The sequence below is a fragment of the Siniperca chuatsi genome, linkage group LG5, assembly GCF_020085105.1.
Source record: "Siniperca chuatsi isolate FFG_IHB_CAS linkage group LG5, ASM2008510v1, whole genome shotgun sequence".
NCBI lineage: Eukaryota > Metazoa > Chordata > Actinopteri > Centrarchiformes > Sinipercidae > Siniperca > Siniperca chuatsi.
The window spans coordinates 1000978-1027528 of record NC_058046.1 but is presented as its reverse complement, the minus strand read 5'-3'; the positions used below and the strand labels follow the sequence as shown (position 1 = coordinate 1027528).

Genomic DNA, 26551 nt, shown 5'->3' with positions numbered 1-26551 from the left:
TATTCCCTCAAGTCTGACTTCAGGAAGTTAGATTTAATTTAGCTTCAACTGGACTTCCTGAAATCAGGCTTCAGCTTACTGTTCACTTAAAATAATTCAACGTGAACACGATCTGTGAGATTTCAGAAACCTACTTAGGCGTCATGTGATCCCTCTGACAGTTCAAATTGTAGCCTGATCATAATTCTGTTGCACATTAACAGCTTGTTCAGGAAAACAGTTTTCCAGGACTTTCTGGCCACTTTTGCCAAATCCCAAAACAATTTAGTTCACATTTCATTTTCTAGCTTTTGTGCATCAGAGACTTCAGTGAAACAGATTCTGTATCAGGAGATAAAAACACAGTCAAGTCAGAAAGAATGAGCTTTTTTATTAGCCCTCATGTTAATCATCATCATCATCCATCTTCCTCTTCCTCGGCCACCGACAGTCTCGTGGCTCGGGTTCATACACAACTCTATCTGTCAATAGAATCTAATAGAAAAATCTGCAGGTTACAGTTAGGACGTCTGTCCATTAGAAAAACAACAGAAACCATGAAACCAAAAAGCTCCCCGTCACCCCTTCAGGACGAGGGGTCAGGACTAGGAAGATCTAAACCGGAGTGGACGGGTGATGTCGTGTCCAGTCCTGGTTCTGGGCCGTTGGGAGGCTTGGTGTGACCTTGCTGACCAGCTGGTTACTGGTTTAGACCCAGTGCAGGACCTAACGGTCCACACCGTGCCTGGAACTGGACACCAGGCCACTGTCCACTCCAGTGTTTTTTTAATAATTTTTCGGGGAGTACACCCCCCTCACTACAGCTCTCCTCGCCTCGGAGCCGCCACGCTAACAAGCTGCAGACCGTTCAACACGCCTGTGACGATAACGCTCAGCTGTAATCACATGGTCCGATTACAGACGTGCTGAAAAACGACAAATCCCACCAACTTGTTATCGTAGCGGCGTCCAGACATAGACAGACAGAAAGACAAGGAGAAGAGAGAGACAGTTAGCCTAGCAGTCTTGAGAATATAACACATACTCAGCTTCTCTTTGCAAATCGGTTAGACAACATGAATTAAACAATCTCATTTTTAACAGGATAACAAAGTACATTTTTAACTGGAGAGCACCCGCCAGAGAGTGGAAATTTACACAAACCATATTATCTTATCAACAAACTGAATATTCATAAGTGGATGAACAGATTTAAATAGACTCCCGTTCAGGAGAACTCATTATTATCGTCGTCATTATTATTATTATCATCGTCACACATACAAGAAGCAGAACCACTGATTCAATATTCAACTCAACAACAGCCAGATCTCCCTCAACGCAAGACAAACCTCTCTGTGGTCCGACACACACGACGCTCAGCTAACAAACGCACGACGCTCAGCTAACAAACGCACAGAAATATACAATGCTAACAAACGTACAGCTAAGGCTGGAATTACACCTCTACGAAGATACACAAATGTCTCCGTGAATTTATGCAAAAGAGGGTGTTACGGGTAACTGTAGGCTGACTCGCGCGTCTTCCAAATCTAAAAACGTGCGTTAAACAAGCTAACTGGTAGATCTAAAATCCTGCTGGGACGTGGGTTCGAAAAAGGAAAAGCAAAAAGTACTTTCACGTTCGTAGATTTATTAAATAGCCAAACTTCTCTGAAACGACAGCCGTGCATGTTCGAGAAGCCTAATCCAGCTTTAACATACACACACAGCTAACACGCACCAGCCAGCTAACTCACAAGATTAGCTAATATACACATGTTCACACGGTTCAGCTAACGAACATTCAGCTAATGCTACATTAACGCCATGTCGGGAGAATCAGGGAGAATTTGGGAATGCTGACACATTATTCAAAGATGTTACCCCGTTGTGCTAGCCATGTAGTTATAACATAAATGGATATTGAGCCTAAATTAGCTATTTTTAAATCATTTTACATTATGGCAGTTCGTTAGCAAGTAAAATTAGATGCAAACAGCGCATAGCTTTTTAAATTAGCTAAATGGATTATATTAGTGTTTATATTTGGTTTATTCCGATGTCATTGGAGGTTCTTTGGAGCCATTTTTCACTGGTTTGCTGACAGTTCTGTTCATTTTTCTTCAAAATATCTTAGCTGCGAGAAATTCCCAATATCTCCAACTTGCAATTATGACGAGGCTGACATGGACGTTTTTTCTCATCTGGCTATTTAATGTCTATGCGATATGTCGTGAGTGCAGCATAATATAAGTTAAGTTAGCGCACATGTTTAGCTAATAGCTACACATCCAGCAGACTCACGCATTCTGCTAACACACACACCAAACAGAAACAGTTCAGCCACCACATTGATTCAACTTACAAAAATTAGTAACGCGCATGTTCATTAAAAAAGTACCCACTGTTAAGCTAACTTTCAATGCTAACACCACTTAGCTAACACATACAGCTAACACAAATACATATTGTTCAGGCACCAGATCTTTTCACTAAGAGACATCTTTCAGTTAAGTTGTACATTCAGCTAACGCGCACCATTTAGCTAATAAAACACAGCTAACAGAAACAGTTCAACCACCACATTCATTCAGCTAACACACAGTTGAGGTAACACACATCTTTTTGCTAACATCGTTCAGCTAACACACGTTTAGCTAACTTGTGCATTTAGCTAACACGCTTGTATACCTAATACACGGCTAATAGAATCGATAACTTCATTGTTCAGCTCCTGAAACTTCTTCTACAAACAAATCAGCAAAGTAGAAACGCAGTACTAAGTTACAACAACAATAACAAAGTTTCACTGTAAGAAAATAGTATATTGTCCCTCATTTTGTAATGAAAGTTGAGGCGGAGAAACATGGTGTCGGCTGTTGGTTAAATCCTGTGGAGGACACAAAGTGTTTGACCACAGAGAGATCTGGCTTTAGACAACGCAATATAATTTGTCATTTATTCATCATTACATCATAAAAACTAAAGAATCACTATAGAGATACAGGAATAAGAACTATCATCAAACCAAAAGAAAACAATAAACGCGTCATTGCACCTCCAAGATGGCGACTAAACAGGTAAAATTAGATCGAGAACAAACAGACCCAGCGAGCACAAATTTAGTACAAAAAACAGTTTTGTCTCTGACGGTAAAACATTAAATTTCCATCTGACGCTATTAAAATATTTCTATGCCAAAATAAAAAAAAATAACTGAGAGTCAACACACACAATCTGTCGCATGCTTTAAAACATTATCATAAACAAAATAATAATAATAATAATAATAATAATATCTGATTTTCTTACTCAAGACTGCTAAGCCTTATACCGTTTTCTTATTGGAAAATAAAACTAGACAAAATATAGATTATACTGGATTTGTTCAAAGCCACACTGATACATCTTTAAGTTCAAGTTTGATAAAAAACAAAACAAAAAGAAAAACCAGGTCTACACGGTGGAGAGACCAGAGGCTAGTCCGAAAAAATCTGCCCGACAAAATATCAACTTTGTAAGGTTAAAAAACAGAAAGAAAAGAGTTCGTGATTTTTCAGTTAATCCTTAGTTTTTCTCTACAAAAGGAAGGAGGAAGCGGCAGAGCGTTGCTAGGAAACCCCGATTCGGTTGCCGTCGACGACCATCCGAGGCCTTCACCGGTGAGGGAGGATCCTCTAGTGATCCTAGAGAGACAGGAAATGACATCGTTGTTGAGTTACGTTTACAGGTTTAAATTCCTCCCTGATGGTTCCTGGACCAGCACAAAGTCCTGTTTCAGGAACCTTTTGATGTAAACTACAAAGCAGAACCTGTAGCAGGTGAACTACAGGTAAGCTTCCTGTGCGTTACCTGTATCTGGGCGGGGTTCCACATGTAGGGCTGCTGTCTGTAGTATTCTGCTAACGCTGCAGTGTAGTCTGGCACTGAACTCTGCTGAGACGACTGACCTGCAGACACACACATGAACATGAGGACACATCGACATCTCTGTTGGGGTTTTAAAGAGCCGGCTGCTTCCACCTGCAGTAACAGCGCAGGTGGTTTGGTCGCCGCTCCGACGTCTCAGTCCGGTCTAGTTTCTACTCTAAGTGAGTCGAATCAGAGATGCTTGGGACTGGACTGGGAACACGGGGTTCTGGTCTCTTTCCAAGCTTCATTTTAGCCGTTAGGTTGCGACTGTCAGTTGTTTACTAGGGTGTAATTGAGGGAAGAGAGGAGCCGATCGACATGACGGTCCACTTTACGGACAGCAGAGACCGATCGTTGGACTCATGGGCCCTGGGTTTTGCCTCTCAGGCAACATACAGTCTGCCCCTATCTTAGTGCTGTTGGGGCTGCATGCAGGGCTGACAAAAGTCCTTCCACCTCCTCTGCATGTTTTTCCAGTAATTTAAAAAAATCTATTTTACTGTTAATCTGTGTTTTTATTTACAGTTAATATCCTCCTAATATCTAACGGACGCTAGAGTTAAAAATCAATCAAAGATAAGACGGTAAAGGATATATTCTCTGTGTGTGTGTGGGGAAAATACAGCAATTTACATAGCTTTCCAATTTTTTTGTTATGCTAAATGGATTGAAAACTCACAATAAATAATCATACAACTAACCTACACCCTCATATTTAATATCCACATTTATCATTTGCTGTGTTTTGTTACTGGAAGAACAGACAGACGTCGTACTTTGTTTCTTGTAGTAGTCCTCCCAGGCCTTACTGTAGTCTGTCATCAAGCTCTGAGGCTGGTTCTGCTGACCTACAAACACACAAAACCAGACAGTCTGACAGTGTTTACACTGAACTCAGTGGCTCGCCTCCGCCACTCGGAACAGACAGGACGTTCAACCAATCCATAGAAGTTATCTGCACAACAGTTCTTAGTCACAAAACGTGCTGCGTGTTGGTTCGTTTTGGCGGCCTGGTAGGACGGCTGTGTTCGGACAACACGCAAAGTGAGTTTTAGATGTGGCGTAACGCAGGAGACGCGAGCTGAGGCGAAGTGCTGGGCGAAGGAATCTGATCCCAGGGCTGTAAGGGCCTACCGTACGTCATAAACACCCAGAGACGACAAGATAACGGAGATAGACTGCAGGAAAATAACAAAAACTGGAGTTACACACACACACACACACACACACACACACACACACACACAGTTGGCTGTGTGTTACTAGCTAGCTACAGCAGACATCTGTACAGTCGGTTCACCGGCTGTTTGGGCAAATAAACAGACAGACACTCCAGCAAATAACACGAGGCGAAAATTAGCTTTGTGTTCCATCTTTAACCTGAACAGGTTCGTACGAAGCAGTCCTTTCATCTGTAACTGACCCTTTAATGGAAAATACACAGCAGTGCTCGCACAGTTCCTCCTGTCAGCCAGAGAACAGGGATTATAACAGGAAGGAGACAGACACACCGCTCTACCTGAACTGCAGAGCTTCTCTCTCGATATCTGCCTGAAGAGACGTTTACCTGCTCTGATATATAACCTGTGCATCACCAGCTGTGTGTGTGTGTGTGTGTGTGTGTGTGTGTGTGTGTGTGTGTGGACTTGCCTAGCTTCTTATAGTACTGCTCCCATGCTTTAGAGTAGTCCATCTGTCCTGTCTGAGCCATACTGTGACCTACACACACACACACACACACACAAAGAGAGTCTTAACTGCTGGACTCCAACCCGAGTGTGTGTGTGTGTGTGTGTGTTAGTAGGTACACACCTAAATACCGTCTCTACACTGTCACCTGGTTAGTACTCGTTTAAAAGGCCGTTATATTCATCAGAATAATTTGCCTTCTGATATAAATCTCTCTCTTTGTTTGCCGAGATCGAACGATCGACACGCAGCATCCAGCACAGCAGCCAATCAGCGTTCAGGGATCGACGAGCAGGCGATCGTCCCGCCCACAGCGCTCAGCGCTCAGTGAAAGCGAGTCCAGCGGAGCGCTGACGCTGGACTTTTCTTTCATATCTTATATAGTTTGATTCATCGTTCGGTGTTGTGCGTCTGTTGAAAGGAAGTGCGTTATATGTGATCTTTGTTATGGTATTCTCTTTACTTTATAAAGTGCGTCACTGTGGCTGATGATGTGGCTGATGAGAAGAGATTATTGTCTTCAGCACGATGTTACGCTGTATACATGTTACCTTTATTCAGACTCGCTGACGCTGATGTTGTGTTTGTATATTTCTGTATTGCGGTGCGGTTCACTCGTCTAAGCGCTCGTTTGAGAGAGATTCTAAGTTGTAAACACCTTAATGCGCAGACCGAGCACCGCTGTATCGAACAGATTAAGCTGTTTTATTGTTTAACTTAACGTGCACGACACACCCAATTTGTTTTCTTGCAACTATTAATCCTTTTAATTCTGTATTTTCCTAAATATACATTGTGTATCTTTGTTTAACAGTCAATGTTAATATTATGTGTATTTATTTTTACTCTGTATTTTCTGTTTTATAGAAAACCCACACACACACACACACATACTGAAAACACCCAACTAAGACAACTTTTCAACTCTCTACTAATAACTGAGCTGTTGTGGAGACAAACAAACGGGTCACTCCCATATTTCCGCCATCTTTGCCCGTCTCTTAGCCGACTCCCTGTGGCGGTTTCAAACCTAACCAGCAACGTGCTTCGATGGGAACGTGCTGCCAACAGCTGACTCGTCTTTTCAGTGCTGGGACACAAAGTGTGAACAAACTCTCACGCTGACAAACGTGACGAATCTGCATCGCTAACTGCAGGCGGACGGAGTGTGTGTGTGTGTGTGTGTGTGTGATTATGGACAGTAGGTACGTGTGTGTGTGTGTGTGTGAGATTATGGACAGTAGGTACGTGTGTGTGTGTGTGTGTGTGTGTTACCAGGGTCTTGTTGTCCAGGGTTCTGCCAGCTGGTCTGGTAGGTGTTTCCCCAAACGCCAGTCAGGAAGGTCTGACCACTGCCACAGCTACACACACACAACACACACAACTCAGTGAAACACACTCTGCAGTGTACAGTAGCTTTACCTGTACAGAATATCTGCAAACACAGAAACATTAGTTATACTTAATATCTGCTCATTCATTTGCTTTTCAGTAGCGAAATCGTTTCCTTGGTGGTCCCGAATCGCACGCTGCGGCTGCTGCTACGACCCACAACTACACACGAACCAATCAGAATACAGCGGGAGAGGCTGCAGAATACACTGGGTGATGAGACGCTGTCAGTGTGAATATTTTGTTTATTACATGTATTTGTCAGGGACCAGGTACAAACAAAACAAAAACAATCTCACACGAGAGATGTTTTAGCGTCTAGCTAATTTCAGCGTGCAGTCCCCGAGCACGTCGGCGCAGACACCACGAATGCAAGTGAATATAGTTTTAACAGAAAGGCTGGCTTGTTGTTTTGCTGACGTGAGTCGGTTCTGTGCCTCTGCTGCTTATTTGTTACTATTTCCATTGTAGCTCCTCAGTTCAGCCGCCATTCATCACACAATCTGACAGCCTCCGATCGAAATGTGTGTGTGTGTGTGTGTGTGTGTGTGTGTGTGTGTGTGTCTTACTTCTGGTGTGTAGCAGGGCCCTGGGTGAAGGGACTGAAGCCAAAACCTCCATTACTCATAATACCTGAACCCTGGAGAGGAGAGACAAAGTTTCAGGTGTCTTTTTAAAACATTTAACACATTCCACCTTAAACCTGCTGCCATATTTCACATCAACATATTAATATCTACTGTAGCTCTGTGCAGTGACGGAGACCTGAGGTCAAGTTTTTCACTTAAACTTGCATGATTTTTGAGTGGAGTTTGGTTACTAGCATTAAGCTGAATATAACAGTTTGTGGTATTTTTGTGAGTTTTTTTATTTATTAATTGTCTTTTGCGACGTGTCTGTTTTATGTAATAATTCCTTCAGTCCAAGACAAAGTTCTCTCTTGGAGACAATAAACGCAACCTTGAACTTGATAATGAATGCGGACTAGTTATGAAATGACACACGCCACCAAAAGATCTGATTTGTGTCAAGTTTTACGTTCTGAGGCGTTTCAGTCAGAACGAAAAGCAGAAACCAAACTGTCAGAACGAAACAAATCAGCGAGTTCAGGTTTAAGACTTAAGCCCGGACTCTCACTTTAAGGGTGCGAGGAGTTAAAACTGGGCGAGGAGGCGTGTAAGCTGAGGTGCGTTTGATTTAGGACTCTGGTGAGTATAAAGTGCAAGTTAGTGTTACAGCATTGAGGTGCGTTTGTTTTGCGTACCCCGATCTTGTCGTCTATGAGCTGGCGGGCCAGGTCCATCTGCTGGGCGGTGCCTCTGATGGTGAAGACCCGGGTGTTGGGGTCGGTGGAGGGGGGCGGGTTCCTCTGCAGCTCCACATGGGCTCCAGACTGCTGGTTAATACTCTTAATGGTTTCTCCACCTACAGACACACAGGAAGCAGTATGGCAGCATGCTGCACGCTCTCAGGATCCATCTGAGAAACTTCCCCTGCTGACACAACAACACGTCCAGAGGCGAATTCACATCACCACGGATAAACGAGGGTGTTGTGCTGCACGTTCCGCGTTGGCCGGCGTTGTATTTACCGCGCTGAACCTCCAGGTGGCTCTGTACTAAACGGTGCCACCTTAGCTACAATGCTAATGTTGCTAGCAGCAGATCGCTGCTTTTCAAAGACTCAAACGGTGTTTTTGTGACAAACCTAGCTGCTGTCTGGTCTGATCTGAGGTCAGCTTGTCATTGTGCAGTTCTGGAACTTCAAGTCATTAGTTTCTCGTCCGTCTTTCAGGCGAAGCAGCGCTCGGCAATGATTGGCTGCGCCCACGACAGCCAGCGCAGCTCGGGTCGAAGTTTTTAACTTTCGGTTTCAGTGCAGGTGGCCGTACAGTCGCAGCAGAAACCCAAGATACATCTTAGAGTTACAAAGATAGAAGTATACAGAGTACTGCGTCCATTAGAGGAAACATGATGTGACTGTAGTGAAGGGGGGCTGTGGCTACAGCAACCCCCCTCCACCTTTGGATCCATTATCCAATAGATTTGGAATCCTGGTCAACCAATTATCCGACGACAACAGTGCGCTTGTTCTAGGTCGACTATATGTGCGTTTGCCTCCCGTCTTCGTCTTCAGCAGCGGCCGAACGTCGGTCTGTCTTGAAGCAAAGTTGTGGAGTCTGATCTACGCCAGCCCGAAAACTGTTAAACACCAGTCGGCTGAACCAGTGAGTCTGTAACGGGTACGACTCGTCCTCCTCCCCCCGCTGAATATCCTGAGGTCATTAACTCTTTGATAACCAAATGAAGAGGCCATTAATAGACCTTTTATGAGGAGTGTGAATGTTTTCACCCTCTGAATAAAGCTCCCGTTTGTTCAGACTTCATCTGAAACTTGTCGTGCTTTTATTCAAATCCTACAAATCTTAGCAGGTTTTTATTTTTTAGCAGCGCTGTAAGATTTCACAGCCTGAAGTTGTTCTTCTGCACGCTCGCGTCTGAATTCATAATATGCTGAAGCAGCTTCGAATGTGCCCCTTTTTAAAAACGTCGCAGTGTGTGTTATATTCAAATTAGAGCTGAAACAGTTTATTAGCTGATCGACACAAACGCTTATCAATGAAAAGTTTCACGTTAACGTTTGGAATGATTTGCAAATATCGCACAACTAATACATATAATTATTATTATACAGTATATTAAACTATACTATGCTATATTGCTGTATTATACTAAATATTATTTTATACTGTATTTCTACATCCCATCCTGTATTATACTATATTATGTCGAAGTGTTATATTGTTTGACATTATATTTCTATATTAATACAGTCAGACACTAAGTGTCATGAGTTAATCACATTATATATTGTCCTGGTGTTTGCTGTTACAGCAGATGGTGTCGTGTTACACAGTACTTAGACAGTACTGCAGTTTGCTGCTGTGTGTCATCTTCAGTTTAACTGCTCTTGTATAGTTTATATTTCATATTCTTCTAATTTAGATTTACGCCATTATTTCTAACATATTACCGTCTAAATAATTATCTGACAAGTCTCATATTACTAGATTATTATTATTATTATTATTATTAGATTGTTCTTTAATAAACAAATTCTTACTTTTAAACTCTAATTCAAAGATCTTGTTTCTATTTCAAGAGGATCTGATGCCATTAAATTAAACTGAATTTTGTCTAATGACACTTTTTAAATATCTGTGTGTGTGTGTGTGTGTGCGTACGTAGACAGCAGGACATTCATCAGCATTGTCCAATAGAAAGTCCTGACAGACAATAGACTACCAGACGCACACACACACACACACACACACACACACACACACATGCACCATATGGTGTCTAAACATTGGGTACTTGACATTTCTTTTTGCTGTTGCTTTTATTTTGGAAGCTGCTGCTCAACCCTCTTGACCTCCACACACACACACACACACACACACACACACACACACACACCGGCTGCTGAATGGTTGATGTTTTTAAGAGGTTTTTAAATAGAGTGGATGGCGCTGATGGAGCTCTCCATCCTGAATCTTTTGCGTTTGTTGCGTTTTATTTTCGAGACGCACACGAGTCCTGAGAAGTTTACAGGCTGCAGAGACCAGAAAACGTTAAAATAAAGACCAAATAAAAACAGAAATGACAACCAGCTTCTGAAATGAATAAATGTCTTCCTGTTTTTCTACGTTTCGTATTTATTTCTGACTTTAGAAAATGTTCCAAGTAGAGATGCTGATCCGGGCGTATTTTAATGAAAATGATCCTTTCCTTACGGTGTTTGCCACCGACTCCCACTCGGATTCTTGTGCCTCCTCCGTTCTGGACTACATCAACACCAACATCAACAGACCCTCAAACGCATCGCAAACCGGCCAGGTGGGAATACTTCGCACGGCTGCTGAAGTTCCCGAATCACGGTGAAGAGGTCGGATTCAAACAGATTTCTTCTCCTACCTTTGCCGATGACCAGGCCACACTTGTCAGCAGGGATGGTGTAGGTCACTTCCTGTAGCGGACCAGGAGAGCCCATAGTCCAATCGCCACGACCTCTGACCCTCCCACCCCGCAGGGCGGAGCCGAAACCATCACGCTCCTACAAAGACAAACAAACATATAATGAAGAGAGTACTGTGAACATCATCAGAGTTCAGTGTAAACTCCCTACCTGTGTTACCTGTGTGTGTTACCTGTGTGTGTTACCTGTGCGTGTGTGTTACCTGTGTGTGCGTGTGTGTGTTACCTGTGTGTGCGTGTTACCTGTGTGAGTGTTACCTGTGTGTGTTACCTGTGTGAGTGTGTGTGTGTTACCTGTGCGTGTGTGTGTGTGTTACCTGTGCGTGTGTGTTACCTGTGTGAGTGTGTGTGTGTGTGTGTGTTACCTGTGTGAGTGTTACCTGTGTGAGTGTTACCTGTGTGAGTGTTACCTGTGTGAGTATGTGTGTGTTACCTGTGTGTGTGTGTGTGTGTGTTACCTGTGCGTGTGTGTTACCTGTGTGAGTGTTACCTGTGTGTGTGTGTTACCTGTGTGAGTGTGTGTGTGTGTGTGTGTTACCTGTGCGTGTGTGTTACCTGTGCATGTGTGTGTGTGTTACCTGTGTGAGTGTGTGTGTGTGTTACCTGTGTGTGTGTGTGTGTGTGTTACCTGTGTGTGTGTGTGTGTGTGTTACCTGTGTGTGTGTGTGTGTGTGTTACCTGTGTGTGTGTGTGTGTGTTACCTGTGTGTGTTACCTGTGTGTGTGTGTGTGTGTTACCTGTGTGTGTGTGTGTGTGTGTGTGTGTGTGTGTGTTACCTGTGTGTGTGTGTGTGTGTGTGTGTGTGTGTGTGTGTGTGTGTTACCTGTGTGAGTGTGTGTGTGTTACCTGTGTGTGTGTGTGTGTGTTACCTGTGTGTGTGTGTGTGTGTTACCTGTGTGTGAGTGTTACCTGTGTGTGTGTTACCTGTGCAGTCTGGATGAGCTCATTGATGAGGTGGACAGCATGCTGACAGCGGTCTGGCTGACCCATCACCATGGCAACACGCTCCGGACTGATGCCATCATCTTGAGGACACACAGAGAGGTCAGAGGTCAAAAGGTTTGATCTGGATCACACAGTCATAAACAGACCGGTTTAATCCGGATTATACTGGTGTAAACATGCAGTGACTCCCTTAAACTTCTTTATACTCGTGTAAACAAACTTTGAGTTGAATTTATTTTGTCACACAGATCTGCTTTAATCTGAATTATGCTTGTGTAAACAGGCTGGTTTTAAACTGGATTGTCCTGGTGTAAACAGACCTGCTTTAAACTGGATGCGAACCCCTGCATCGTTCTGGATCTTCTTGATCATTTCTCCGTTCCTGCCAATCACAATGCCAACAGCAAACCTGGGAACTGGAACCTGCAGAGGGACAGACTAGACATGAATGTACCTTTTAAATAGTGATTCAATAAACACTCATACATGCTAGCTGCTAACAAATGCTAACAGCGTGTGTCTGTTTGTTTGTGTGTGTGTGTCGTACATCCAGGTTGGTTCCTCCCAGACGGGCGCTGAAGTCATTGCGTCCTGACCTGAAGTCTCCTCCGTCCTTCTCCCTGATCACCTCCAACACCAACTCCCTCGCTGCCTGAAGCGGGAAAAGAGAGGAGACGAGGAGAGGACGTAAACAGTTAGATGTCCATGTCAGATGTTTAAGCTAAAGTATGTGTGTGTGTGTGTGTGTGTAGCTCTGTAGGGACCAATCTGAGTTTTAAACCTTGAGCACCATTTTAAAAAAATTAGGACATTTTGTAATTGGAGGATATTATGTCTGCTTCTTCAAAAGGGCTCTGTGAGTGGTTCAGACTTGGTTTTAGGTTGGAATTACTGAAGGTGTATGGGCTAGGGAACTGAAGAACGGAAAAAACTGAATTTTTCCTTTAATTTGCCACGCATCTGTATGTCAATTATGCTTTTTTTTAATAGGGGTACGTGTACCGAGCTGAGCCATAAGCATCCGTGACCATTCAAGCTGTGCTGGGACGGTGCGAGTTTTTTCCACGGCGGGGTGCTGGCTCTCACAGACCACAATAACAGCCTGTAGCCTGCAGGTCTTCATCAGCAGCTCTCTCTGACTGTTTGTACTGTTCATCCCTGCAATATTTAAAACTGATCTGCTGACCAAATAGCACCAAATAGCAAACCTCCTGCTGGTGCCTCTAATGTGAAGAAGCAGTGGGGGGGAGATATTCAGCTTGCATCAGCAGAACCTCAACACAACTCTGATGTTGCTGTAAAGCCATCAGTAAACAATAAAACAAGGCTGATATCTGAATGTGCAAACAGTAGGAGTAAAACTGAACTTTTCAGTTCAGACTAAGACCCGGCTTGAGGCAAGGGACCACAGTTGGTCCTCCTACCAAGCAGGACCACAACAGTGTAAGCCAGTGTGGTTATACCCAGGTCTGCACGAGTGTTTTTACCTGCACTTTGTACGGGTCTCCAGATATGCGGAGAGGTTTGTCGGCTCCTGTCGGCATCGGACCGTCCTGGATCATCATCATTTTCACCCCTGCTCGCTCCTGACACCAGACACGACAATAACATACATCAGAAATATTAAAGGGAACGGTACCTCAGTAGTTTGTATCGCCATAACGCCCAGCAGTAGGTGCAGTTCTCCCATCCTTGAGTCATACTGTCAGTTTCTCTACCTGCAGCTGTTTGATGGTGTCTCCTCCTCGGCCAATCACCAGCCCCACCTTGCTAGCCGGGATCAGCATCTCCTGCACCGAGGCACCGCCCTCCCCGTCACCGTGGAAACCCGGACCGTTTCTACAGCGATCCACAATCTGGATCAGCAGCCGCTTCGCCTGCCTGAAAACACACACACACACGGAGAGGAGGTGAGGTCATCAGAGGAGGTGACGTCATTAGGTGACGAGTTGAAGGTGGATGAAGGTGAGAAACTCACTCAATGCTCTCTGGAGTTCCAGTCAGGGAACATGGCCGCTCCATCAGGCCTCCGCTGTCTGCACACACACACACACACACACACACACACACACACACACACGGTGTGATTTACATGTTCAGCACACAGGTTTTCAACTGTTTACTTTCAGTAAGTCAACATGTGACTTATCTTAACCAAATGCACCCAGCTGGTTGGTCGGGGTGTTTCTGGAAGGTGTCTAAAGTTTAACTAGGTTTAACTTTAAAACAGAGAAACTCAATACTACAGAATTAATGTTAGTATCAGTTTTTAAGTGACCAATCAGAGAAGAAACAAAAGCAGGAGCAGTCAACTACTGTAGTTAAACCAGCTGTTTCAATATATGAGGAGCAGAAGTCGCGTCAAAGTTAAAGCAAGAAGTCTCCTTTTACATGTTTGCAAAAAATGTATTAACGTCTACAAACGAGCAGCGCAACTGCAGTAAAACATGGAAAACATGGTACAATAAAGCATGTAAACAGTCCAACAGTCTCACCAGAAGCAATCTGGATCTTGCAGCCGGACTCCAACTGGATCCTGGTGATCTGTTCACCTCCTCTACCAATAACTGGAGGAGGAGGAGAGGAGAGAAATGTATCGTCAAAACAAACAGAAGCTGATAGTCAGGGTGTCTGCTGGTTCTTTCTTTGGTTATGGATCAACATTTAACTATCCTTAAATCAGGTTGGAATCTAGATCAGGTGAAAAGGGGCTTTGGGTCAGGCGTAAATGTTCTTGCTCAGGTGTAAGGTTCAAGGATCTAGGTAAAGTAGAAGGTTCTGGATCACGTGGAAGGGTTTCGGTTAGGGTTCTGGCTCAGGTTAAAAGGTTCTAGGTCAGTATGAGAAAAGTTTCCAGGACAGCTGAAAGGTTCGAGATGGGTCTTAGTCTGATAAGGCTCAGGTTAAAAGTTATAGGGCAGGTGGAGGGCTCTGTGTTAGGAGAAAAGGTTCTTCCCTGGTCATAAAAGGCTCTAGTTCAGGTTGAATGTTTTAGGTTAGGTTAAAGGTTGTAGCTCAGTTGGAAGGATTTAGGTCAAGTGAAACATTCTAGCTCAGGTGAAGGATCTAGATCAGCTTCAAGGTTGGTTTAAAAAGGTTCTAGGTCAGGTAGAAGGTTCTAGCTCAAATTAAATGCTCTAGGACAGGATAAAAAGGTTCTGTCTCAGGATAAAGCTTAGGTCGTGTATAACGTTTTAATTCAGGTGGAGGGTTCTAGCTCAGTTGAACAGGCTGTAGGTCAGGTAGAAAGCTCTTGGTCTGTTGAGGATTCTCTGTCAGATGACAGTATTGTAGCTCAAGTGAAAATGTTCTACATCAGCTGAAAAGCTTGTAGGTCAAGTAGACGGTTGGAGTTGGAGTGGCCTAGGTCACGTAAAAAGGTTCTCGGTCAGGTGAAAGGTTGTAGGTCAGTTGGTAGATTCTAGTTCTGATGAAAAGGTTGTAGCTCATGTGAAAAGGTTATAAGTTAGATGGAGGGTTCGAGCTCAAGTAAACAGGCTGTAGGTCAGGTACAAGGCTCTTGGTGAGTATAAACATTGTATCTCAGGTGAGAAAAAGTTCTAGGTGAGGCACCTGTAGGTCAAGTGGATGATTCTAGCTCAGTTGGAAAGGTCTAGATCATGTGAAAAGGCTCCAAGGTGAAGATTTTATCCAAGCTGAAAAGGTTCTAGCTTCAGTTTAGATTCTGGCTCAAATGGAAGTCGTGAAAGCATCTACCTCAACCAAAGTTCTAGGTCAGGGGAAGAGTTCTCGGTAAAGTGGAAGGTGCTATGTAAGATTAACATGTTCTGAGTCCGATGGAGGGTTCTAGGGTAGGTGGAACGTTCTAAGTAAGTTTAAAATGTGAGTCAGATGGAAGGTTCTAGGTCTGGTACAACATTTCAGATTTTGGTTAAAAAGGTTCTAGCTTAGGTTAAAGGCTCTAGGTCAAGTAAAGCAGGTCAGGCGAATTGGTTCTGGGTCAGATTTAAAGGTTCTATGTAATATGAGGGTTCTAGGTCAGATGGAAGATTCTATGTCAGCTGAAAGGGTTTTAGGTCAAATGAGAAGGCTCTAGTTTGGGATTTTGGTCCAGGCTTGAGATAAACTGAGAATCAGACTGGAACGTAGTGTTGGTCCAGACTTCATATCGGCTGCTCTTAACTACAATTTGATTGGATGACTGAGCCTTCAGACATCTGATCAGCAGGAAGGACTGGAAAGGCATACTCACTGAAGCCAACCATCCTGTCGGGGACCTTGTAATCCTCTGTGATTACCCTGCTACAACACACACATACAAACACACATTAACATCCTGGTCACACAGAAAACCCACAAGTGATTATGTTTGTGATTATGACTGTAGGAGGACAGATCTATAAACACTTATCTACTGTTACACCCTGACAGCCACACACTGATGTCTATTTGCAAACAAGACTATGATGCTGAACACACGTCATTATGTGTGCTGCCCCGCTGTGTGTGTTTGTGTTTAATCAATATGAACTGCTGGTCGTACCTTTGATGCCCCATGGCTGCTAGCTGGTTACCTACTGAGAGACAGAAAGCGAGATTAGACATGTATAAATTTTTTTTCCTCCAGTAAGTGATCTGATGGAGCTGCTGACCAAAACTAACAGTGAGTCTGGCTGGACAGATGAAGAAGATGAAGAAAAAGAAGAAACAGGACATGGTTCTATTTTCTAACCACAGCAGCAAAGCAAGTAAGAATCAGGCTGGCATAACCAAAACCAACAATCGGTTAGTCCGTCTCTCAATACTTTGACATTTAAAAAAAGGCTTTTTAATTTCCTAAAACACCTGGACACTGTAGTTTTTAGCTCAGGTTAAGGATTCTAGGTAAGGTGAAATGTTCTAACTGGAGTGAAAACACTCTGCTCAGGTGAGAAAAGGTTCTATCTCAGGTCAATATTTGTAGGTAAGGTTAAGGTTCTTGGTATGGAAGCAGGTTTTGGATCAGGTGGAACGTTCCAGCTCAGCTAAAGGGGTTTATATCAACTGAAAAGGTTCTAGATCAATTGAAAAAGCTCTAATCTAGCTCAGATTAAAGGTTTTAGATCAGGTGAAGGTTCTTGTTCAGGTTTCAAGATTCTTGGTCTGGTGGGAGGTTCCTGGTCAGGTGAAAAGATTCTAGGTCAGTTTTAGATCAGGTGAAAAGCCTGAAGATCAGGTAGATTGTTGCTCTGAGGCTAAAAGATTCTTGGTTGGGTAGAAACTTCTAGGTCAGACACAAGGTTCTAGGTCAGGAGGAAGGGTCAACCAGTAGTGAAGAGGTTCTTGGTCAGGTGAAAAGGTTCTAGGTCAAATGGAAGGTTCTGGCTCAAGTTAAAATGTTTTAGGTCAGGTAGCAGGTTCTAGCTCAGGTTAAAAGGTTCTTGGCCGGGTAAAAGCTTTTAGATCAGCTACAAGGTTCTAGGTCAAGTTGAAGGGTCAACCAGAAGTGAAAAGGTTCTTGGTCAGGTAGTAGGTTCTAGATTAGGTGGAGGGTTCTAGCTCAGGTTAAAGGTTCTTGGTTTGGTAAAAGCTTCTAGATCTGTTCCAGTTCAGGTAAAGGTTCTAGGTCAGGTAGAAAGTTCTAGGTCAAGTAAAAGATTCCAGGTTCGGTACACAAGTGGAGTTTCTGTTGAATGATGTTTTTTCTCTTTACTTCATAGACTGAAACAGCACAAACACCAAAATGCTTAATGATAAAATACACCCTGTTTTTAATTATTTACATGATATTGTGTGTAAATGATTTTTTCCATGCAGTCTTGATGTGAGGATGCCTGAATTAAGTTTTGCTGCTTCAAGGACACAGATCCTCTCGAGTTTTATTGTTAGTTAGTAAATAAATAAACAAACAAAATTCATCCTGTTAGTCAGGATAGAGAATGAACACCTTCAAACTCCACTCAAACTGTCTCCTGTGTGGTTTAAAATCAAAACTGAAACAATTTAGTCAAACATGATAACAGCAGAGGGCAAAGCAGGGTTCAATGTTAATATTTTTTTTCCACTTGCCCAGTATTGAGTCAGTATGGGTATCGTTAGGATTTTATTGATACTACTATTCTCCATCTATACTCTTATTGGTTCGTTTTCATTACTAAATAATTGCCGATTAAAAAATATATTATTTAAAAAAAAAAGAATAAATTCAGAACAGGATTAGAATTTAATATTTTAAACATGACTAAATATTGTTTCTAGAGCAGAAAAACAGTGTTTACAACAGCAAAGTCACTATATAAACTCAATATCTCACTAGAAACAAATCTAAAATGTCAGTAAAATAAATCGTATTCCTGACATCAAAATACTGAGCGATGTTCTTCATTCTTTCTGAACATCAGTCAGTATCGGTCCTTCCTCCTGTCCTCCTCCCTCTACTGCTGATGTAATTCACCTACAGGTGCCGCTGGTAGAGAGAGGAGGAGCTGGTTTGTCTCAGCTAAGTTTACAAGAATTTGCCAAATTTTATGATATGTGGCAAACTAAACAACATACATACAGACAGCTTCGTTTTAGCTTGTTTGTTCGCTATTAGCCAAGCTAGCTCGCTGTGCTTGTGTAAAAAATGAGAGACTGCAGACAGAGCAGATTAAAATGTCGCTTTCTACATGACACGTTTATGCTTGCCGAACAGCTGTACGTATAAAGTATTGCTTTTTACTCGCGGAGGTTTTATTACACTTGCTTACAGTAACGAGTGTAGTTGTTGTCAGCTGGAGTAATCTCCACCCGACGCAGAGCTGGAAAGTGAGCGTGATAATACTATGGTCTTTAATGATTTAGCCCCGGGGCCCGTTTAATACCGTGCTTCAGTACCCATCCCTACTCGCGAGTGCCCGATCGGTATGTGCAACTCTCAACAGAGATAGCTACTTCCATCATAAGCTCTGGAAAAATACATGTATTTAATTCTTTTTTTTCCACTTGCCCGATCTGGCAAGTGAATTGCTAGGTTTACTTGCACAACGTGGCATTTTACTTGCAATTGGGCAATCCTTATTGTTGAGCCCTGTAAAGGAGAAGACACTCGGGCTTCTGGGAAATTCAAATACAGACTGACATACAGGAAAGTAAACTTAAGGTTTCAAGTGGACACTGAAATAGAAAATCAACCCAGATGACAAAAAACAAACAAAAACAGATATGGATGTCCGAGTTACATTGATGTGCGACGATTCAGGATTATAGGCTATATAATATTTTCATATTGTGCAGGCTGTATAATAATATCAACATGTTATATACATAGATGTGTTTGATTCTCTGCCCACAGATGCAAATAGATGGAAAAGCATACCAAACCATCCACAGTGCAGAGCTCTGTTGACATGCTCAACATCAGTGTGAACAGGTCAACATGGGCTATCTGACTCCGCTCGTGACTCGGCTTAACACGGCTCCGACACGAAAGGTTTTAAAACGACTTTCCGAAACAGATTTTACAACATGTGAATGAAGAAGTGTTTAGTGTTTATCAAATCACATATATCGCACGTCTCCGCCGAATAATTAAACAAAATCAGGAGATCACACTGATTATCATAACATTTACTGTGTTTTTCAGGAGGAAACGTATATATAATTTATATGTTATTGCAGTTCTAAATGGAAAACACACATTTAAGAAATACTTATGGATTGTCAAATGTCAATCGGCACATTTAAAGGTAATCCTGATAATTTCATGAATGAACTTATTTCCTCCTTACTGCCCCACACCCCTCACTCCCCCCTCCTCACCTCCGTCCTCTCCTGGTCGTTTCTGGCCGGGATAGTACAGCGAGGGCTCGACACTTCCTGAGGAGCTGTTGAGGTGGGACATGGCTTCTCCGCCCATCTTTCCCACCATCTGACAGACACACAGACAGAAAGAAACACCTGTAACACCTGGATATGAGAACAGACAAACTCCTGGCTAGATAAGTGGCTCAATTCTAACACGTCAGAAACAAATAATGATCTAGTAGCAGCAAAGCTAACAGTGAGTGGCGGACAAAGGCTTTGTTTTGCAAGTCACAAGTAAGTCTCAAGTCCTGGCGATGAAATCCCATGTCGAGACCAAAAAGTTCGAAGTTTAGTCAACATCGAGACCAACAAGTCCCGAGACAAGTCCAAAGTCAAGACCAACAAGTAGTCTAAGGTCAACGAGTCTAAGGTCAAGACCCAATTCAAGTTTCAAGGCAAGTCAAGTAGTTAAGTCGAGACCAAGGATTCTAAAACCATGTCCCAAGTCACACCAGATTAAGCCCAGAGTCAAGAACAACAAGTCCACAGCCAAATCCCAAGTCACAACCAACGAGTTAGGCTTGGGCGGTAGCTGTTTTCTAATACCTTCATGACATTTCACTGGGGTTTACGGTATACGACAGTATTTGTGTAAAGAATAAAAAAACAACGTAAAAGCTAAGCTGCTGGTGATAGAAGTCATTGTAGCGTGTATGACATTGTCTAGTAGGGCTGGGTATCGCCGAAATAACCCAATACCAAGTAGCATCGAAACGTCTCCAGTCAAACGATACCTGCATTCGATCGTATTTGTACCCAGATCTAGAGAAAAATGACCATTTGTACAGTTTTGCTCGCAGCCAATTACCGCAAATGTTCTACGATTTAATGCGACGTGTGACTGGCCCACAACCGCAGCTACAGCTAGCGGCTAGCGACTACAGCTAGCGGCTACGGCTAGCAGCTACATACAGTCTGTGGTGGTGAAGTTGAGCTGAGTGAAGCGCATTTAACAGAGTTGGCAGTTCAGCCTGCTGCTCCTCTCGCGGCCATTTTGGAGCCCGCTTTTGTGAGTTTATTTTGTTTATTTATTCAAACACCCGCGTGAACATTTGGGCAATCACCGGTTGTTGGGCTGACGGTGGCTGGAAAATAACAAATAAATATAAACATATTGCCTAGGGCTGAAACAATATCAAATTTTCACTACACAATTATCATGGCCAAAAGAATTCACGATAATTATTGTGACATCTACAGAAAGTTTAAAAACAATAATGCTTTCAGTCAAATTCATCTTTAACGTGCGTTTTGTCTTTACTGCTACCTACTATGACAAAACGGAAAGAAATGGAAATGATTTGAGAGGCACTGGATTATTTACACAATATTATCATATAAGCGTCTGTATTTTTGACGGTACTGAAAATCATACCTTCGGGATTTCTAAATACCGTGGTATACTGTAATACCTCGATACCCAATCCTACAAGAAGTCTAAAGTCCCAAGTTGAGAACACCAAGTCTTAAACTGTGTTTTGAGTCCTAAAGTCATTAAGTGCTTTTCACAAAATGCAAAACCATTTTTAAAAGAGAAACAGTAACAAAGACAAAAATATTAAACTTAAAAAAATATATATATTGAGCCAGGTGACTTGTGAGTACTGCTAAAGGCATGAAAACGTGTCCAGACTGCAGTAAGAGTCTGAAGCCAACAGGTAGAGGCAGTCAGTCTGGGTTTGTAAACGGGACAATCTGAATTAAAACTGAATTTTCCACAAAAACAAAAGTGAAAGATGTGTTTCCTGAAGTCTGGATCAAGTAAATAAGAACACCTGCTAACAGGAGGATGTTAAGAGTACAAAAATAGTTTTTCTGCCAAAATGTAGACAGTTTCTTAATGTAACATCGCGGTTCTGTTCACACGGTCGGGGCGAACGTCAGATTGTGTTGTTGATATTCCAGCAGAGCTCATGATCAGTCTGAACCAACTGTAGCAAAAACACAAGCAGCCAATCACAGTTCTTGCAGTCGCCACCAGGTGCACGTCAACACATTTTTCCCAGGTGGATTTTAGTCTGAAGGCCAGTTATCAGCTCCGGATATTAGCGTTGCGTCGCCCTGCTGTTTCCTGGCAGCCTGGCAGAGACAAGTCGACGGTGTTTTTCCAGCGTTGTTTAGGTTTTCCTTGTGTGTTTACTGACTGCAGAGTCACTGAGTCAACAGCACTGCAGCTCATTCACAGCTATTAGCTTGTAGCTGCTAGCTGACCTCACTTTGGCTGACACACTGCAAAATACTGCCAACAACACACTCACACAGAGGGAGGAGGTAACCTCGAGCGTCTTCACGATGAAGACAAAAGACCTGAGGAAGAATCTGCTCCCAGCAAACACACAGGACGACCTGCGCTCTGAATCACTGCTACACCTGTCCACACCTGTCCACAGCTGATCTGGATTCATGCCTCTATCAGGTCTCATTCATAACAACAGCAACGCCATATTTAAATTAGCAGGGAGATCCTCTGCATCAAACCAAGCGCTCCCAATTTCTCCAATCAACAAATGACAGTTGTGACGTGCTGCTCTGATGAATTACTGTGAAGTGAACGTATGATTTGACCGATAAATCAATCAATCAATCAATCAATCAATCACCTGCTGAGCTGAATCGGATCCTGACGAGTCTCATCTCCTCCTTATCAATAGTTACTGATGTCGGTTTGAATAATCTTCACTCTTTCAATACGTTTCCTTTCCTGTGTGATGAAGCTCCACTGCTCGTTTCCTCTGAAGCTTAACGGGACTAATATTATATTTATTATTATTAGATTTCATAAAAATGTCATAACGTCTTCTGACGTCGGTGGAGCCTACGGCTGAAATGATTAGTCGATTATTCGATCCACAGAAAAATATTCAGCGACTATTTCGATGATTGATTAATAGTTTCCGTCATTTATCAAGCAGAACAGTGGGAAATGGTCCAGCTTCTCAGAGGGGAGGATGTTCTGCTTTCTGCTTTATATCAGAATCTCTTTGGTTTTTGGACTGTTGGTCGGACATCTTGGCTCTCAGAAGTTGTTTTTTCCCCCCCGCTATTATTTGACATTTCACAGAGCAAACGATTAAGTGATTACTCAAAAAACATCTTGTTTGTTTAATCAGTAATGAAAACAAGTTCTCATAAACACAAGAAGGCGAAAGAGGCAACGACTTAACCACAGGACCCTGTTCGCCGCTGCAAAGCGAGGGAACGATGCTACGCTACACAGCTACGATACCTGCGCTACCGGCTCTGGCGACGCTACGGGTCGATTTACAGCTTGGGATCAAACAGAACTGAATCGGTGCATCGTGGGAAGTCTGTGGCTGCCGAACTGGACTGTAACATCCGGACACCTCAGTATCTCGATGAACGACTTTGTTAGAGGTGTCACGTCAACTTCAGGAGTCGAATTCTTCCAGTTAAACTTTCACTCGTATCATATCAATAACTTAAGCTGATCAACTTAATATTTTTTAACCTGGACCTCCAGTATTTGGACGAAGCACCGCGTGAACAATAAGTTGCGTCACATTTTGCATTTACAGCTGTTAGTTCAGTGCGTCCCACACACATTTAATCAACATTTAGGTAAATCTAAGTATCAGGTTGGATACTAAAGGACTCGGATCGGGATCTGGGACATCCTTACTTTGCTGGCCTTCAACGGCTACAACTCCCATGAGCCTTTGTTAGCACTTCTGTGGCTAAGACTCATGGGATATGTTGTACTTAAATGCTACATAGACTAAAAAGACCATGTTCCCCGCAGACGTGTTAACATGTAGCAGCAGGAAACTCACACCTGTAAATAAGAAAAACGAACGGTGTCTGAATCCAGTCAGGGTCCTGGTGTTGTCCGTGCTGGTTCACTGTCACGCTGGGACACTTAAATAGTTCATGTTATTAATAACGCCTGTGCTTTTCCTATTGTGACAAGTCAAGATGTCTGCTGGGAAAAGAGCCGCTATAAACTGCGGTGAGCTCGTTTTGATGTCACTGCAGTGTTTTACACGCTGCCCGACTCAGACTGAGCTGAGACTGAGACGTTTACTGCGAGTGTAGTTAGTGAGTTAACCAAATGTACAACATTAACTGAATCCTACAGTGTCTGCCCAGTTTCAGAGGTGCTGGCAGGTGTATTATTGAACTTTGGAGTTCAGAGCTAGGCTAGCTGTTTCCCCCTGCTTTCAGTCTTTATGCTAAGCTAGGCTAACCCCGTCCTGAACACACAAACATGAGGCCGATATCCGTCCGAACCGCTCGCCCTCAGAAAGAAAAAGAATCCGTCTTTAGCTCTGCGTGAAAAACAACAACAACGCAGCACCGTCCGGCAAGAAAAGTCGAACCAACCTCTGCAGGACGTGACGTCATACGGCAAGACGCCGCTTTGGCCAATCGCAGGCGTGCGTTCCTGGTGGATTGCTTTGAAATGCGAACGCTGCATTTCTAGCGCTAACCTCGCGACCCCGGTGGCGAAAGATAAAATGCCGTGAGAACTTTCCAGAGTTGTAAAATCCCGTGTCAAAGTATTCCAAACTGAGTCGGTGTCTGATGAGATTCAAACTCACGGATCTGTCGCTCACACTGGACTTCCTGGATTGGTTCTCGCGCCTCGGCCGCTGCGTTGTTTTAACACAGCGTTGAACTGTTAGTAAGTTAAACTCCAACAAACGCTCAAATGAATCTGACTTTGAAGAAAGAAAGCAGCAGTGTAATCCAGTTTTAATTTGTGACCAGTTTCTGAACTCGTCCAGCTTCTCATGTGCAGCTGGATGCACCTGACACACACACACACACACACACACACACACACACACCTGGACTGCACACACACACCTGTACTGCACACACACACACCTGGACTGCACACGCACACACACACACACACACACACACCTGGACTGCACACACACACACACACACACACACACACACACACACCTGGACTGCACACACACACACACACACCTGGACTGCACACGCACACACACACCTGGACTGCACACACACACACGCACACACACACACCTGGACTGCACACACACACACACACACACACACACACACACACACACACACCTGGACTGCACACACACACACACACACACACACACCTGGACTGCACACGCACACACACAACTGGACTGCACACACACACACACACACACCTGGACTGCACACACACACACACACACACCTGGACTGCACACACACACACACACCTGGACTGCACACACACACACACACACACACACACACACACACACACACACACACTGCACACACACACACACACACACACACACACACACACACACCTGGACTGCACACACACACACCTGGACTGCACACACACACCTGTACTGCACACACACACACCTGTACTGCACACACACACACCTGGACTGCACACACACACACCTGGACTACACACACACACACCTGGACTACACACACACACACCTGGACTGCACACACACACCTGCACATGGCCTGCCAGTGACAGCCGGGCTGAAACATACAGAAACAGTTAAATATCATCACGCTGAGAGCCTAAAACACCTGCGGGTAACAAGCTGAGGTGTGGACCCGGTTTAGTATCTGCACGTACAGAAACACCCTGCTGGTTCCCACTAAAGCCCACTGAGGTGGTTTAACGTCCTGCCTGTCTGCCTGCCTGCCTACCTGTCTGCCTCTCTATAGGAAGCAGACACACCTCCGCCCGGCTGTATATGGCTCTGAGGCTGTTGCATAACGCCAGCCTAGTTTCTAACCAACTTACAGTAAACAGCAGCCTATAAGGGGAGGGGAGGGAAGGGGAGGGGAGCGGGGGGGTCCAGCTCTCATATGAACTGCTGGAAAGCGGATGAAGCTTTAACACAGTATGAACCCCCTCGTTTCACTGCCCCCCCCCCGGCCTGTTTAGGACAGTTTGTGGGCCGTTAAAGCAAAGTAAAAAGTGTTGAGTTGCTGTCGTCCTGGCTGGTTTTTGACCGTGTTTCTGTCTCGCAGCCCAACAGGTTGTCTGCCTGTGACACGTGTGGCCAAACTTCTGTCGTGCTCTCTCCCCCCCCCCACCGCCCCGCTCCCCCGGGTCCCACCGCGCTGCCCTCCGGGTGACAGCTCCACAAACTCCCCCTAAACTAACTCCCGGACCGTGTCAGCCCGGAGAAAGTGTGCAAAAACCGGCCACAAGTTCAACTCTGAACTGCTCTCCGAGCTAGTTAGCATGCTAGCGTGAGTGTGTGTGTGTGTTGACGGAGCGCATAAGTTAGGAGCAGCAGCAGCACAACACGGGCGAAATCGAATAAAAGTGCTTTGGCTCGATCTAAACGGCCCGGTTCGGCCCGGAACGGGTGTGTGCTGAGCCCCAGTGGAGTTGTTACCTGCCGGGCCCTCTGTAAAACATCGGCTAGGCCGTCTGACTTCAGCCCCGGCTGGTTCATCGAGGCCTGTCCCTGCACCAGCTCCGCCATCATAGCGCCACTAGCTAGCCGTTAGCCGTTAGCTGATAGCCGGATTAGCTCGGGCTGCTAACTGAGCTGAAGCTGCCGCCAGAGAGCAGTTAGAGACGCGAGGTCTCACTCTGGAGGCATTTTCACAAACCACAAGGAAGTACATCTTTTAAACACGCTAATATTTCCTCAGAGGAAAGCTGTATAGAAGCTGAGCTTAGCGCCAGTGTGATGTGGATAAATTACAAACTAATTCAAGGCGCTATCGACGTCTAAAACTTTATTTTCTTCCCACATCTTCATAATCTAGGCCTTGTTTTTTTTTGTCTTAGATAAACTTTATTGCGCAACCGTTTTTGGACA

General features: G+C 43.9%; 1 protein-coding gene across 16 annotated transcripts; it reads right to left on the bottom strand.

Annotated features, from left to right (window-relative positions):
- Positions 1-350: 350 nt before the first annotated feature.
- LOC122876754 (far upstream element-binding protein 3-like) lies at positions 351-26309 on the bottom strand. 16 transcript variants are annotated; one of them, XM_044197426.1, is made up of 19 exons: positions 26120-26309; positions 19698-19806; positions 16462-16492; positions 16171-16217; positions 14453-14524; positions 13936-13993; positions 13676-13838; positions 13445-13543; positions 12505-12609; positions 12278-12395; positions 11922-12037; positions 10953-11091; positions 8240-8400; positions 7545-7615; positions 6859-6944; positions 5545-5613; positions 4671-4742; positions 3835-3932; positions 351-3668 (listed from the first exon to the last, which is right to left on the bottom strand). In XM_044197426.1, the coding sequence occupies exons 1-19, from the start codon at positions 26210-26212 to the stop codon at positions 3660-3662; spliced, it is 1716 nt and encodes a 571-aa protein (XP_044053361.1). In that variant the 5' UTR covers positions 26213-26309; the 3' UTR covers positions 351-3659. The 16 variants fall into 16 exon arrangements, with proteins under 16 accessions (XP_044053361.1, XP_044053358.1, XP_044053362.1 ...); XM_044197423.1 differs by having other exon boundaries at positions 16171-16220; positions 16462-16495; positions 26120-26308; XM_044197427.1 differs by having other exon boundaries at positions 12278-12380; positions 16171-16220; positions 16462-16495; positions 26120-26308.
- Between the last annotated feature and the right edge of the window lie 242 nt (positions 26310-26551).